Source organism: Pogoniulus pusillus, chromosome 20, assembly GCF_015220805.1.
Source record: "Pogoniulus pusillus isolate bPogPus1 chromosome 20, bPogPus1.pri, whole genome shotgun sequence".
NCBI classification, from domain to species: domain Eukaryota; kingdom Metazoa; phylum Chordata; class Aves; order Piciformes; family Lybiidae; genus Pogoniulus; species Pogoniulus pusillus.
In genome coordinates, this window is record NC_087283.1 from 21002621 (window position 1) to 21016900 (window position 14280).

Sequence of the window (14280 nt, forward strand, 5' to 3'; positions counted from 1 at the left end):
ACCCAGCCCTGCCCAACCAACCACACCATGGCACTCAGTGCCAACCTAGCACCCAGCCCTAGACAACCAACCACACCATGGCACTCAGTGCCCAGCCAGCCTTGGCTCCAACCCCTCCAGCCACAGCCACTCCACCACCTCCCTGGGCAGCCCATGCCAGTGCCAATCACTCTCTCTGCCAGGAGCTTCCTCCTCACAGCCAGCCCACACCTGCCCTGACACAGCTTCAGCCTGGGGCCTCTTCTGCTGCTGCTGCCTGCCTGGCACCAGAGCCCAACCCCACCTGGCTACAGCCTCCCTGCAGGCAGCTGCAGGCAGCAATCAGCTCTGCCCTGAGCCTCCTCTGCTGCAGCCTGCACCCCCCCAGCTCCCTCAGCCTCTCCTCTCAGGGCTGTGCTCCAGGCCCCTCACAGCTTTGTCGCCCTCCTGTGGACACCTTCCAGTACTGCAACTTCTCTCTGCAATTCAGGAGCCCAGAACTGGACACAGCACTCCAGGGCTGGCCTGAGCAGTGCTGAGCACAGGGGCACAAGAACCTCCCTTGTGCTGCTGCCCACACTGCTCCTGAGCCAGCCCAGGCTGCCACTGGCTCTGCTGCCCACCTGGGCACACTGCTGCCTCCTCTGCAGCTGCTCTCTCACAGCACCCCCAGGGCCCTCTCTGCCTGCCTGCTCTCAGCCACTCTGGCCCCAGCCTGCACTGCTGCTTGGGGCTGCTGTGGCCAAAGTGCACAACCTGCCCTTGGCCTTCTTCACTCTCATCCCCTTGGCCTCTGCCTACCCATGCAGCCTGCCCAGGTCCCTCTGCAGGGCTCTGCTCCCCTCCAACAGAAGGGTACATCATTCAAGTCTTACCAATCACACCACTCAGATTGGTACCATCAGCAAACCTGCCAAGGCTGCCCTCAGTCTGTGTCTGTCATTGGTGAAGCCAATGCACAGCACTGGTCCCAACACACACCCCTGAAGGATACCAATTGTCAACCATCCCCACCTGGACAATGAGCCACTGACCACTACCTTTTGCAGTACCTGTGCCTGCAGAGCCCTCACCTTTCTCCAAGGACCTTCTCTCCTCATGCTCTAAAGTGCTTCCTAACATTGATTTCCCTGCTAGAAGGAACAACCCATGCTGAATAAAACCAGGTCTGGGGAGGCCAAACTACACCATCCTCTTCCCCAGAGCTCTCTCAAAGCACATCCTGGGTTACTCTGCTCTGCCACTAACTCAGAGACACCTCCACTTGTAGCTGCAAGGAGCAGAGAGCCTGCAAGCTTTGCTAGCCAAGGTGTTACCTTGCTTGACCTCCTCTGAGGCCATGGAGTCTCCCACCTCAAAGTCAGCTGTTATTCGCCTCTTGATGAACCTCAGGTAGAGCTCGCTGCGGGCGTTCATCAGAGTGACCTCAGTTAAAATAGGATCAAGCTCCCTGGAAGGAAGACAGCAAGGATCAAGGGAGCCAGACCACCAAAGGAGAGGTTAAAGTGTTGCTCTGCTGGCTTATTATGAGATCAGGGCTAACCCTTTCCACCCCTGCTGTCAGCTCAGCAGAGTCGCTGCTGGGTGCGATGGGCAACGGAAAGGTCCCGGGGCCAAAAATGAAACCATCATTCCAGAGAGCTTTTCCTCATGGATGTGACAACAGCCACAGGAAAAACCACAGCAGCAAGGACTGCAAGGCTTAGAGACACAGCTTCAACATCAGCCTTGTTTTGTTGGCTGAAAGAGCTTGGGCAGACTCTTCCTACCTCAGTGGTGCTTGGTTTCGTGAGCCCTGTGCCTGCTTCTTGCCACCTCCACCTCTCTGCTTCAGGGCACAGACAATCATTTGCAGAAGAAACACATGAGAAGGATTTGTTTGAAGCTCAAGAGCTTGGAAAAGGTGAGAAGAAAAAAGGAAACAAACCCTTGGCCATGCAGCACTCAGAGCAGAGAGGACTCTGCAGTAAAAAGGATGGTGGCAGCAGCAGCAGCAGCTTTTTCATCAGCACGCACAGAGAAGGACTTGGCAGATCACCCTCAGAGCTTCCCCACACACTAGTGGGCCAAGGGACCTGCATCTTTACCTCCTAGATGACAAAGCAAAAGCTGAGAAAACCTGGAGAGCCTGCAGTTAAGTCAGAGGAAAGGAGGAAGTGGTCCAGAGGGAGCTGGGCAGGCTGCAGAGGTGTGCCCAGGCCAAGCTCATGACAGTCAACGAGGCCAAGCGTAAGGTTCTGCACCTGGGTGGGTGCAATCCCAAGCACAGCTCCAGGCTGGGTGGGGAATGGCTGAGAGCAGCCCTGAGGAACAGGACCTGGGGGTGTGGAGTGAGGAAAAGCTCAAGAGGAGCTGGAGAGCAGCTCTGAGGAACAGGATCTGGGGGTCTGGGGTGAGGGAAAGCTCAACAGGAGCTGAGAGCAGCTCTGAGGAACAGGATCTGGGGGTCTGGGGTGAGGAAAAGCTCAACAGGAGCTGGAGAGCAGCTCTGAGGAACAGGATCTGGGGGTGTGGAGTGAGGAAAAGCTCAACAGGAGCTGGAGAGCAGCTCTGAGGAACAGGACCTGGGGGTGTGGGGTGAGGAAAAGCTCAACAGGAGCTGGAGAGCAGCTCTGAGGAACAGGACCTGGGGGTGTGGGGTGAGGAAAAGCTCAACAGGAGCTGGAGAGCAGCTCTGAGGAACAGGATCTGGGGGTGTGGAGTGAGGAAAAGCTCAACAGGAGCCTGCAGTGTGAGTGCAGCCCAGACACAGCCCTGTCCTGGGCTGCAGCAAGAGCAGTGTGGGCAGCAGGGCAAGGGAGGGGATTCTGCCCCTTGGCTCTGCTCTCCTCAGACCCCACCTGCAGTCCTGGGTGCAGTTCTGCAGCCCCCAGCACAAGCAGGACAGGGAAGTGTTGGAGCCAGCCCAGAGGAGGTCACCAAGATGCTGAGAGGGCTGCAGGAGCTCTGCTCTGAGCACAGGCTGAGAGAGTTGGGAGCCTGGAGAGGAGAAGGCTTGGAGGAGACCTTGGAGTGGCCTTGCAGGAGCTGAAGGAGGCTACAGGAAGGCTGGGGAGGGACTGGTGACAAGGTCTGGGAATGAGAGGAGAAGGGGGAATGGGTTTGAAGTGGCAGAGGGGAGATTGAAACTGGATGTTAGGGAAGGGTTGTTTGCAGTGAGGGTGGTGAGACACTGGCACAGGTTGCCCAGGGAGGTTGTGGAGCACAGAAGCACCCAATGCTTCTGTGCTCCACAACCTCCCTGAAGGTGTTCAAGGCCAGGCTGGATGAGGCCTTGAGTGACCTGTTCTAGTGGGAGGTGTCCCTGCTTATGGCAGGGAATTGGAACTGGCTGATCCTTGAGGTCCCTTCCAACCTAAACCATTCTATGACTCTATTCCTGGCTGCACTAATGAGGCACTCAGGCTGGCAGACAGAGCTGCCTTGAGGAACAGTTCTTTGAAGGCAACATTTAGGAGCCCTGCAGAGTGCCAGGAGGGCTGAGTGAGCTTCCAAGTTGCCTCTCTCAAGGGCTAAGCAAATACTTCAGATAAGAAGCAAAGGAGGAAGGTTGAAAGCACCTCAAGAAAGCAATGAGACAGAGCAGCTGCAGCAGCAGCAGATTAAATAAGCCCCAGAGGTTTAGTCCTGATTCCACCACAAATTATCTGCCCAGGGAGCTGCCTGCATTCTGACCATCAAAAGGCTGTGGGCAGAGGCAATTAAAGCCTCAAGCCCTTGCTGTGCCAGCTCTCCAGCAAGGTTTATTGCCAAGGCTTAGGCAGTAATGAGTAAGCAAAACAAAGCACCAGCTCAGAAGCTGCCTTTATGGAAGGGGCAGCAAAGGGCATCCAAGAATTGCATCCTCTGCTTTGGCAGCCACCAAGCCTCTGGAAGATGAAGGGAGTTATCTAAATGCTAAGGAGTGTTAATAACAGCTCAAGAGAGGGAGCTAAAAGAGGTTGGGTTTGTACCTTGGTTCAATCTTCTCTGCAGAAGAGCTTCTCATCATGCTGCTCTGCACTTGCTGGAACTGCAATCACAGACACAGACAAAAAAGGGAGAGTCAGAGCTGCTGGTGGGGACATTTCTTGTGCTGCAGCCTAAGAAGGTGCTTGCTTAGAGAGGAAATGTGCTGCAAGAGGCACTGCCAGAGAAGGGAAGTGCATCAGTTCACCTCCTCCTCCAAGACACAACTCAGCCTGCCTAGAAGGGTAGTGGGATGAGAAGTCTAAGAGAGGTATCAGCAGCAGCCCTGCAGCTATCAGAGGCAGCAACAAGAGAGTGGGCAAGACACACTGAAAGCACCCTAGAGCCCTGCAGAGCAATGAACCCATCCCTGGAGACACTCCAGGGCAGGTGTGGGGCTCTGAGCAACCTGCTCTAGTTGCAGATGTCCCTGCTGGCTGCAGAGGAGTTGGACTGGCTGACTTGGAAAGGTCCATTCCAACCCAAACCATTCCATGATTCCATGCTCCCAGTGAACCCTCTGCAACAGAAGGGACAGCTCCAGGCTGGACCTGGAGGCTGAGAGCATCAAGAGAAGTGTGTCCAGTAGGTCTAAGGGAGGTTCTTCTCCCCCTCTACTCTGCTCTACCTGGAATACTCTGTCCAATTTTGGGCTCCCCAGTTCAAGAGAGACAAAGACCTGCTGGAGAGAGTCCAGCTGAGAACCATGAGGATGATTTGGGGACTTAAGCATCTCCCTTATCAAGAGAGACTGAGACCCCTGGGGCTGTTTAGTCTGGGGAAGAGAAGGCTGAGAGGAGATCTCAATGTCCAGCAAGATCTGAGAGGTGAGGGTCAAGTGGAGGGGACCAATCTCTTTCAGTGGTCCACAGCAACAGAGGTGGGGGTCAAGTGGAGAGGACCAAGCTCTTTTTGGTGGTCCACAGCAATAGAGGTGGGGGTCAAGTGGAGGGGACCAATCTCTTTCAGTGGTCCACAGCAACAGAGGTGGGGGTCAAGTGGAGAGGACCAATCTCTTTTTGGTGGTCCACAGCAACAGAGGTGGGGGTCAAGTGGAGGGGACCAATCTCTTTCAGTGGTCCACAGCAACAGAGGTGGGGGTCAAGTGGAGAGGACCAAGCTCTTTTTGGTGGTCCACAGCAATAAAGGTGAGAGTCAAGTGGATGAGACCAAGCTCTTTTTGGTGGTCCACAGCAAGAGGTGAGGGTCAAGTGGATGAGACCAAGCTCTTTTTGGTGGTCCACAGCAATAGAGGTGGGGGTCAAGTGGATGAGACCAAGCTCTTTTTGGTGGTCCACAGCAAGAGGTGAGGGTCAAGTGGATGAGACCAATCTCTTTTTGGTGGTCCACAGCAAGAGGTGAGGGTCAAGTGGAGGGGACCAATCTCTTTCAGTGGTCCACAGCAATAGAGGTGAGAGTCAAGTGGATGAGACCAATCTCTTTCCAGTGGTCTACAGCAACAGAGGTGGGGGTCAAGTGGATGAGACCAATCTCTTTTTGGTGGTCCACAGCAATAGAGGTGGGGGTCAAGTGGAGAGGACCAATCTCTTTCCACAGCAGTAAGACAAAGAGCAACAGCTACAAACTGGAGCAGAGAAGGTCTCACCTCAACATGAGGAGAAACTTCTTTACAGTGAGGGTGACAGAGCCTTGGAGCAGGCTGCCCAGAGAGGTTGTGGAGTCTCCTTCTCTGGAGGCTTTCAAATCCCCCCCTGGATGCATTCCTGTGTGAATTACCCTAGGGGATCCTGCTTGTGGCAGGAGATTTGGACTGGATGATCTCTGGAGGTCCCTTCCAACCTCTAACATTTTTCTGTGACCCCTTCAGCCAGCAGTGCAAAGGAGGAGGGCAGCCAAGTTCTTCTCAGCACACAAAGTCAAACTTTGCCACCTCTAGGCCAATCAAAGCCTCAAAGAGCCGGATGGAGGTGACAGTAGGTGGCAGCAGGCACTCCCTCTTACCTGCCTGTGATAGTCCCTCTCTTTCATGAACTTGTCCACCACCTTCTCCACCTGCCGGTCACACTCTGCTTGCAGGTGCTTGATGAGAGTGTAGAGCCTGCCTGGCCCGTAGTAGGTCTCCACGATGGGTTGGTGAGTCTCCACCACACGAGCGATCCCTGCAGGCAGAGGTGAAGCACAGAAGAGTCTCAGGCAGGGGATCCCGCTCAAGCTGAACCCACAGCAGAAGCTTGCAGGTCCAAAGACAGCACTGAGCAAGTGATGATTCACTCTCTGGTGCCTGACTCAAGGGTTGGCACTACCATCCCTTGGTTCAGCTGTATGGAGGAAAGTTTGCCTCTTGGAAGGCCTTCTCCTGGCTGGGGAGCATCATAGAATGGCTCAGGTTGGAAAGGACCTCTGAGATCATTGACTCCAACCCTCCTGTCATGCCCAGGGACACCTCTCCACTGGCCCAGGTTGCTCAAGGCCTCCTCCAGCCTGGCCTTGAACACCTCCAGGCAGGAGGCAGCCACAACCTCCCTGGGCAGTTCATTCCAGAGTCTCACCACCCTCCTACTGAAGAACTTCTTCCTCAGCTCCAGTCTAACCCTGCTCTGCCTCAGCTCCAAACCATTCCCCCTTGGCCTGGCTCCAGACACCCTCAGCCAAAGTCTCTCTGCAGCCTTTCTGCAGGCTCCTTTCAGGCACTGGCAGCAGCTCTGAGGTGCCCCTGGAGCCTTCTCCTCTGCAGGCTGCACCCCCCCAGCTCCCTCAGCAGTGCTCACAGCAGAGCTGCTCCAGCCCTTGGATCATCTTTGCAGCCTCACTCCAGCAGCTTTGTGCCCTCCTTCTGCTGGGGATACCAGAGCTGGAAGGCAGGATTGGAGGTGAGGCCTCAGCAGAGCAGAGTCAAAGGGCAGAATCCCCTCTCTTGCCCTGCTGCCCACACTCCTTTGGCCACAGCCCAAGACATGGCTGCCTGCTGAGCTGCAGGAGGACACTGCTGGCTCCTGGGGAAAACTCCTCAAGCCCACAAACTCTCCAGAAGCTGTGTCCCTGGTCCCTCTAGCGTGACACACTCACAGCTCAAAGAGAAAAGGAGGCATTTTGTGATCCTCTGGAGCTAAAACTCAAAGCATTTTGCAGGTGGACAACCTCATAAGGGTCTACTTTCAAGCCACCAGCAAAGAGGAGAGGAATAAGAACCTTCAAAGAGCAGTGTCAGGGTGTCTGCAAAGATGACAGCAGCTCGGCGGTCACTCATGTCTGTCCCCATCACCACCTGCAGGTTCTCTTCTGCTTTCTTGGCCACCTGCAAAACAACAGAACCAGACAGCTGCTAGCACCCAAAGACCCTCTTCACCCCAAAAGACCTTTTTCACCCCAAAAGACCTTCTTCACCCCATAAGATCTTCTTCACCCCATCAGACCTCCTTCACCCCATAGGGTGGACCTCTAGCCCTTTGTTTTTCCCCCTCTAGGAGACCAAACCTAGGGCACAGCACATCTCAGCCCTCATTACCTGCTTGCAGAGGTACTCTGAGAACTTGCTCAGCCCTTCTTCATGCAAGCCCAGCAGAGGGAAGATCTTGAAGAACCTTTCCACCTGGGGCAGGTCTCCTTGCTTCATAGCTGCATCAAATTTCTCCGTCACAATCGTCTTCAGGCGCTGCTCCGCTTCCTGCAGGAGCTTCAGGTTGGCATCAATGATGCCCCCTGCTCAAAAGGGCAGAAAAGGAAGGGGGGAAAGTAACAGCATGATGTTACTGCTGAGTTAAGGGCTACCTTTCCTCCCTCCCCAACCCAGGAGAGAGTGCAGCCTCAGGGGGAGAAGGCAGGAGGGAAGACAGGCACCTGCGGGATGCACACGGAGCTGTGCTGTGGCCATGCGTGGAGGAGGCAAACATGGAATGGGTTGGGCTGGAAGGGACCACAGCCTGATGCTGCTGACCCCCAGGGCCTCAAGGCCACCAAAGCTTCTGCTCTGCCCTCTCTGGGTGCCACTTTTCAGAGCTTCACAGATAGAGTTGGGTTGGAAGGGACCACAGCCTGATGCTGCTGACCCCCAGGGCCTCAAGGCCACCAAAGCTTCTGCTATGCCCTCTCTGGGTGCCACTTTTCAGAGCTCAACAGAATAGGTTGGGTGGGAAGGGACCTCAAATATCATCCAGTTCCCTCTAGCAACAATCAGGACATTTCTTTTTATGGATCAGGCAATTTACTGCTTCATTTCCAGTTGCTCTGCTTGGTAGCACACCACAGCACCAGCACTTAGAACAGCTGGCACCAGATGACCCTGGCATTGTGTGATGGCACTGCAGCAGTTCTCCCTGACAGAGCCTTGTCCCTCTCTTCTTCTGCCCTGAACAGTTAGTCCTTAGCAGCTGAAATGCTATTAAAGCTGTGTGCCAGGAATCATAGAATCAAACAGGTTGGAAGAGACCTCCAAGATCACCCAGTGCCAACCTAGCACCAACCAACCAGACCATGGCTCTAAGTGCCAACCTAGCACCCAGCCCTACCCAACCAACCACACCATGGCACTCAGTGCCAACCTAGCACCCAGCCCTGTCCAACCAACCACACCATGGCACTCAGTGCCAACCTAGCACCCAGCCCTGCCCAAACAACCACACCATGGCATTCAGTGCCCAGCCAGCCTTGGCTCCAGCCACGGCCACTCCACCACCTCCCTGGGCAGCCCATGCCAGTGCCAATCACTCTCTCTGCCAGCAGCTTCCTCCTCACAGCCAGCCCACACCTGCCCTGACACAGCTTCAGCCTGGGGCCCCTTCTGCTGCCTGCCTGGCACCAGAGCCCAACCCCACCTGGCTACAGCCTCCCTGCAGGCAGCTGCAGGCAGCAATCAGCTCTGCCCTGAGCCTCCTCTGCTGCAGCCTGCACCCCCCCAGCTCCCTCAGCCTCTCCTCACAGGGCTGTGCTCCAGGCCCCTCCCCAGCCTTGCTGCCCTTCTCTCAGCACCTTCCAGCACCTCAGCAGCTCTCTGCAATTCAGGAGCCCACAGCTGCACACAGCACTTCAGGGCTGGCCTGAGCAGTGCTGGGCACAGGGGCACAAGAACCTGCCTTGTGCTGCTGCCCACACTGCTCCTCAGCCAGCCCAGGATGCCACTGGCTCTGCTGCCCACCTGGGCACACTGCTGCCTCCTCTGCAGCTGCTCTCTCACAGCACCCCCAGGGCCCTCTCTGCCTGCCTGCTCTCAGCCCCTCTGGCCCCAGCCTGCAGTGCTGCTTGGGGCTGCTGTGGCCAAAGTGAGGCACTTTCCTCTCACGATAATTCACACCTAAGAACACTTCAGACACATTCATCTCTGTGTTACTCTCTAACAGATGAAGCTCTTCTGGCCAGCATTAAATCCTCTGACTCTGGGCTGAGGCTATCTGCTGTGGGAAAACCAAGCAGCCTCTGGTTATTACCTGCTGTAAAGGTGACCTAGCAGCTTCTCCTCACCTTCCTTGCCCTGACGACTGAGCTCAATCACTGATTTGTCCAGAGACAGATAACGATGGATGTGAGCTGCTGCTTGTTCATAATCTTCACTCCTCAGGGCTGTTTGAACTCCATCCATGCAGAACTTCAGGTCAAGGATGTCATCAGCTCTCTGAATGGCCTGATAGAGTCGATTCTGCAAGGAAGGCAAGCAATAAATGCTTCCTGCTGCAGGCTGGAGCAAGGAGAGTCAATTCATAGGGTCACAGAATGGTCTGGGTTGGAAGGGACTCCAGTGGGCATCCAGTCCAACCCCCACTGCAGTCAGCAGGGGCATCCTCAACTAAATCAGGTTGCCCAGAGCCCTGCCCAGCCTCACCTTGAATATCTCCAGGGATGGGGCCTCAGCCACCTCCTGGGTGACTCAGATTCATAGGCTGCTATGGGTTGGAAGGGACCTTAAAGGTTATCTAGTTCAAACCCCCCTGCCATGGGCAGGGACACCTCCCACTAGCCCAGGTTGCTTAAGGCCTGATCCAATCTGGCCTTCAACACCTCCCTAGGCAGCTCAGATTGAGATTGCTTTGGGTTGGAAGGGACCTCAAAGGTTATCTAGTTCAAACCCCCCCTGCCTAACACCCAGCCTAGACCTCCCCTGGCACAGCTTGAGACTCTGTCCCCTTGTTCTGTTGCTGCTTGCCTGGCAGAAGAGCCCAACCCCACCTGGCTACAGCTTCCCTTCAGGGAGTTGTAGACAGCAGTGAGCTCTGTCCTGAGCCTCCTCTTCTTCAGGCTGCACAACCCCAGCTCCCTCAGCCTCTCCTCATGTCCTCCACAGCTCCTTTAGCTCTTGCTGAGCATTAATCAGACCCCCTCTGGGGCTGCTCTTCTTCAGGCTCTCAGCCTTTGCTCCTCACAGAGCTGCCACAGGCCCCTCAGCATCTTTGTAGCCTCTGCTGGACTCTCTCCAGTAATTCCCTCTCTGTTGAACTGGGGAGGTCAGGAGGACTGGAACCAATGCTACAGATGGGCCAAGGCTACAGGGCAGAGCAGAGGTGCAGCCCACTCCAGGGCTCCAGCACCCTCACAGTAAAGAAGGTTCACCTCACATCAAGGTGGAACTTCCCAAGTTCTAACCTCACACTGCTAAAATAAAGCAGAGTTTCCAGTCCCCCCTGCCTGCTGAGGCAAAGAGCACATTGCTTGACAGTGCTGTGAGCAGGCAGAAGGTGGTGGTGGTGGCAAGCATGACCCCCTTGGCACAGTTACCTTGGCAAGGTCCAGCTGGCGGACTTTGCTGCTGACGTTCTCGGCCAGGTTACAGGTGAAGGTGATCATCCCTGCCAGCTGCTGGGCATCCCCTTCAATCAGCTGCAGGTTAGGGCTGGCAGCACAAACAAACTGAGCATCAGCTGCAAGCAGTTCAGACTGAGAGATCATAGAATCAGAGAATCAAGCAGGTTGGAAGAGAGCTCCAAGCTCAGCCAGTTCAACCTAGCACCCAGCCCTAGCCAAGCAACCAAGTAGCTGCCCATGCCATGAAGCCACCAACTGATTTCAGCCTCAGGGGGTGAAGCCACCAACTGATTTCAGCCTCAGGGCAGGAAGCCACCAACTGATTTCAGCCCCAAGGGATGAAGCCACCAATTGATTTCAGCCTCAGGGCATGAAGCCATCAACTGATTTCAGTCTCAGGGCATGAAGCCACCAACTGATTTCAGCCCCAGGACATGAAGCCATCAACTGATTTCAGCCCCAGGGGATGAAGCCACCAACTGATTTCAGCCTCAGGGGGTGAAGCCACCAACTGATTTCAGCCTCAGGGCAGGAAGCCACCAACTGATTTCAGCCTCAGGGGGTGAAGCCACCAATTGATTTCAGCCTCAGGGCATGAAGCCATCAACTGATTTCAGTCTCAGGGCATGAAGCCACCAACTGATTTCAGCCTCAAGGCATGAAGCCACCAACTGATTTCAGCCTCAGGGCATGAAGCCACCAACTGATTTCAGCCTCAGGGCATGAAGCCACCAACTGATTTCAGTCTCAGGGGATGAAGCCACCAACTGATTTCAGCTTCAGGGGGTGAAGCCACCAACTGATTTCAGCCCCAGGACATGAAGCCATCAACCTGATTTCAGCCCCAGGGAAATGAACATTCTCCCCTCACAAGGCTGAAACCTATCTGCACCCCAAGGAACCTTGGGCAGAAGCAGGAAGAAGGGAAGCAAGCAGGGACCACTGACCCCATGCGGTGCAGTGCAACCATCTTGTTCTCCACGGTGCTTTGCTGCTCCAGGAGGGCATCCAGCTCTTCCTGCACGACTCTCTGAAAGGAAAGGACTTTAGCTCTCCTCTAGGCCAGCAGCTTAGCAGAGAGACAAGTCAAGGACATGGTGCTGGTGGATCCTGGGCCAGGGTCTCACTGCCCTCAGCACAAAACGTTTGTTCGTGCTCTCTGCTCTGAGCCTCCCCTTTTGAACCATCACTGCTTGTGGGGGCACAACAGGACCTCCTACAGGAGCCTGCCCCCAGCTTTCCTACAGCTCCCTTTAAGCATTGAAAGGCCACCAGAAGGTGCCCCTGGTGCCTTCTCTTAGCATCATAGAATCCAGCAGGTTGGAAGAGAGCTCCAAGCTCAGCCAGCCCAACCTAGCACCCAGCCCTGTCCCATCAACCAGAGCATGGCACCAAGTGGCAACCCAGCACCCAGCCCTGCCCAATCAACCAGAGCATGGCACTCAGTGCCAACCTAGAACCCAGCCCTGCCCAATCAACCACACCATGGCACTCAGTGCCAACCTAGCACCCAGCCCTGCCCAACCAACCACACCATGGCACTAAGTGCCAACCTAGCACCCAGCCCTGCCCAACCAACCACACCATGGCACTCAGTGCCAACCTAGCACCCAGCCCTGCCCAACCAACCACACCATGGCACTCAGTGCCAACCTAGCACCCAGCCCTGCCCAAACAACCACACCATGGCACTCAGTGCCCAGCCAGCCTTGGCTCCAACCCCTCCAGCCACAGCCACTCCACCACCTCCCTGGGCAGCCCATGCCAGTGCCAATCACTCTCTCTGCCAGCAGCTTCCTCCTCACAGCCAGCCCACACCTGCCCTGACACAGCTTCAGCCTGGGGCCCCTTCTGCTGCTGCTGCCTGCCTGGCACCAGAGCCCAACCCCACCTGGCTACAGCCTCCCTGCAGGCAGCTGCAGGCAGCAATCAGCTCTGCCCTGAGCCTCCTCTGCTGCAGGCTGCACCCCCCCAGCTCCCTCAGCCTCTCCTCTCAGGGCTGTGCTCCAGGCCCCTCACAGCTTTGTCGCCCTCCTGTGGACACCTTCCAGTACTGCAACTTCTCTCTGCAATTCAGGAGCCCAGAACTGGACACAGCACTCCAGGGCTGGCCTGAGCAGGGCTGGGCACAGGGGCACAAGAACCTCCCTTCTCCTGCTGCCCACACTGCTCCTGAGCCAGCCCAGGCTGCCACTGGCTCTCTCCTCCAGGCTGACTCCCATCTCTCTCAGCCTGGCCTCACAGCAGAGGGCTTCCAGTCTTGATGCCGATGTGATTGCACAAACAGCAGGGCCTTGCCCTTGGCCACGGCGATCCCCGGGAGGTTTACCGGGACCCAACTCGCCCGCGGCTTCACCACCCCTGCGGAGCCTCCGCGCTGGGGACGCCGAGACAGCGGCGTGGGGGCTCCCCCGGGCACCCACCGCAGGCCCCGCCGCCTGACAGGGCCCCTCCCGACACACCTCCTCCTCACACAGCCGGCTGTAGGCGGCCTCCAGGTCCGCCAGGTCGGTGAGAGATTGAATCCGCTCCATGGAGAGCGCAGAGGCAGCCGCGGAGCCGCTGCTGCCCGCTCCCGCCGGCGCCCCGGGGCCCGGCGCCGCCGCCGCCATCCTCAGCTTCAGCTGACGCGGCCCACACCGCCGGCAGGCCCATCCGGGGCTGCCCTCAACGCTGCCTGAACGTTCTCGCCCACTCGGTTCCCCTTGGTAGCGTGGGGCCGCTTCGCTTTCTGCTATCCCGGATCTCTACGATGGAAAGAGACTAAAGTGGAAGGGTTTCGGAGGGTGTTTGTACGGGGAGCAGCTGCCGCCTCTCCGTGATTCTTCAGGCGCCGCCGCGGGCAGCCTAAGCCGGCAGAGGGAGCGCGCCGGGCCTCGGCGAAAGCCCCCACCCCGAGGAGGCGCGGGACTGATGGCGGAGGGCTCCGGGACTGCGCCCGCCTGAGGCAGGAGCAGCATCCGCCGCCATCCGCCTCCATCTATTGCCATTTACCCGGTAAGGGCGGCCCCGGCGCGCTGCGCACGTCCAGCGGCGGCCCTGTGGCTTGTAGGGGCCGCAGGTTGGGCGGGAGCAGCGACCGCCGGCCCTTTGGGCCTGGTCTGGCGGGGCTGATCGGGCCGGGCCGTGATCCGTGACGGTTCTCGGAGCCTGCAGGCTTGGGAGGCTACCGGGGGTGCGGAGCGGTGCTGGCCCACGGGCTCTGGGATAGTCTTGAGGCGACTGAGGGCTGGCCTGCAGAGCCGGCGGAACAAGCGCGGCGGCCTGCGCGCAGCCCGCCTTAGCCGCGGGGAAGGGGAAGCTGCTCCGGAGGCCGCTCCGGGCGGTCGGGGGTGGTGTGGCTCTTGCTAAATGGAGTGGCGGGACGCAGGACAGGCTGGATGGGTGGGCAGAGGCCAACGGGATGATATTTAACAAGGCTAAGGGCAGGTTCTGCACTTTGGCCACAACGGCCACAAGCAGAGCTACAGGCTGGGGACTGACTGGCTGAGAGCAGCCAGGAGGAAAGAGACCCTGGGAGCACTGATAGATAGTAGCTGAAGATGAGGCAGCAGTGTGCCCAGGTGGGCAAGAGAGCCAATGGCATCCTGGGCTGGCTCAGGAGCAGTGTGGGCAGTAGGACAAGGGAGGTTATTCTCCCCCTCTACTCAACACTGCTCAGGC

General features: G+C 57.1%; 2 protein-coding genes across 2 annotated transcripts in view; one reads left to right on the plus strand and one right to left on the minus strand.

Annotated features, from left to right (window-relative positions):
- Nucleotides 1-13236, minus strand: part of COG4 (component of oligomeric golgi complex 4) — a 30459-nt gene extending 17223 nt beyond the window's left edge. Inside the window, exons 1-9 of the mRNA XM_064160541.1 lie at nt 13080-13236; nt 11565-11647; nt 10591-10705; nt 9343-9517; nt 7394-7587; nt 7078-7183; nt 5890-6047; nt 3933-3991; nt 1296-1429 (exon numbers count right to left, since the gene is read on the minus strand). Of these exons, the coding sequence (XP_064016611.1) occupies nt 1296-1429; nt 3933-3991; nt 5890-6047; nt 7078-7183; nt 7394-7587; nt 9343-9517; nt 10591-10705; nt 11565-11647; nt 13080-13229 (1174 nt within the window). The 5' untranslated portion in view covers nt 13230-13236. The remainder of the gene's footprint in view (nt 1-1295; nt 1430-3932; nt 3992-5889; nt 6048-7077; nt 7184-7393; nt 7588-9342; nt 9518-10590; nt 10706-11564; nt 11648-13079) is intronic.
- A 269-nt stretch (nt 13237-13505) lies between these two features.
- Nucleotides 13506-14280, plus strand: part of SF3B3 (splicing factor 3b subunit 3) — a 57551-nt gene continuing 56776 nt past the window's right edge. The window contains exon 1 of the mRNA XM_064160535.1: nt 13506-13614. The gene's annotated coding sequence lies outside the window, so the exon portion shown is untranslated. The remainder of the gene's footprint in view (nt 13615-14280) is intronic.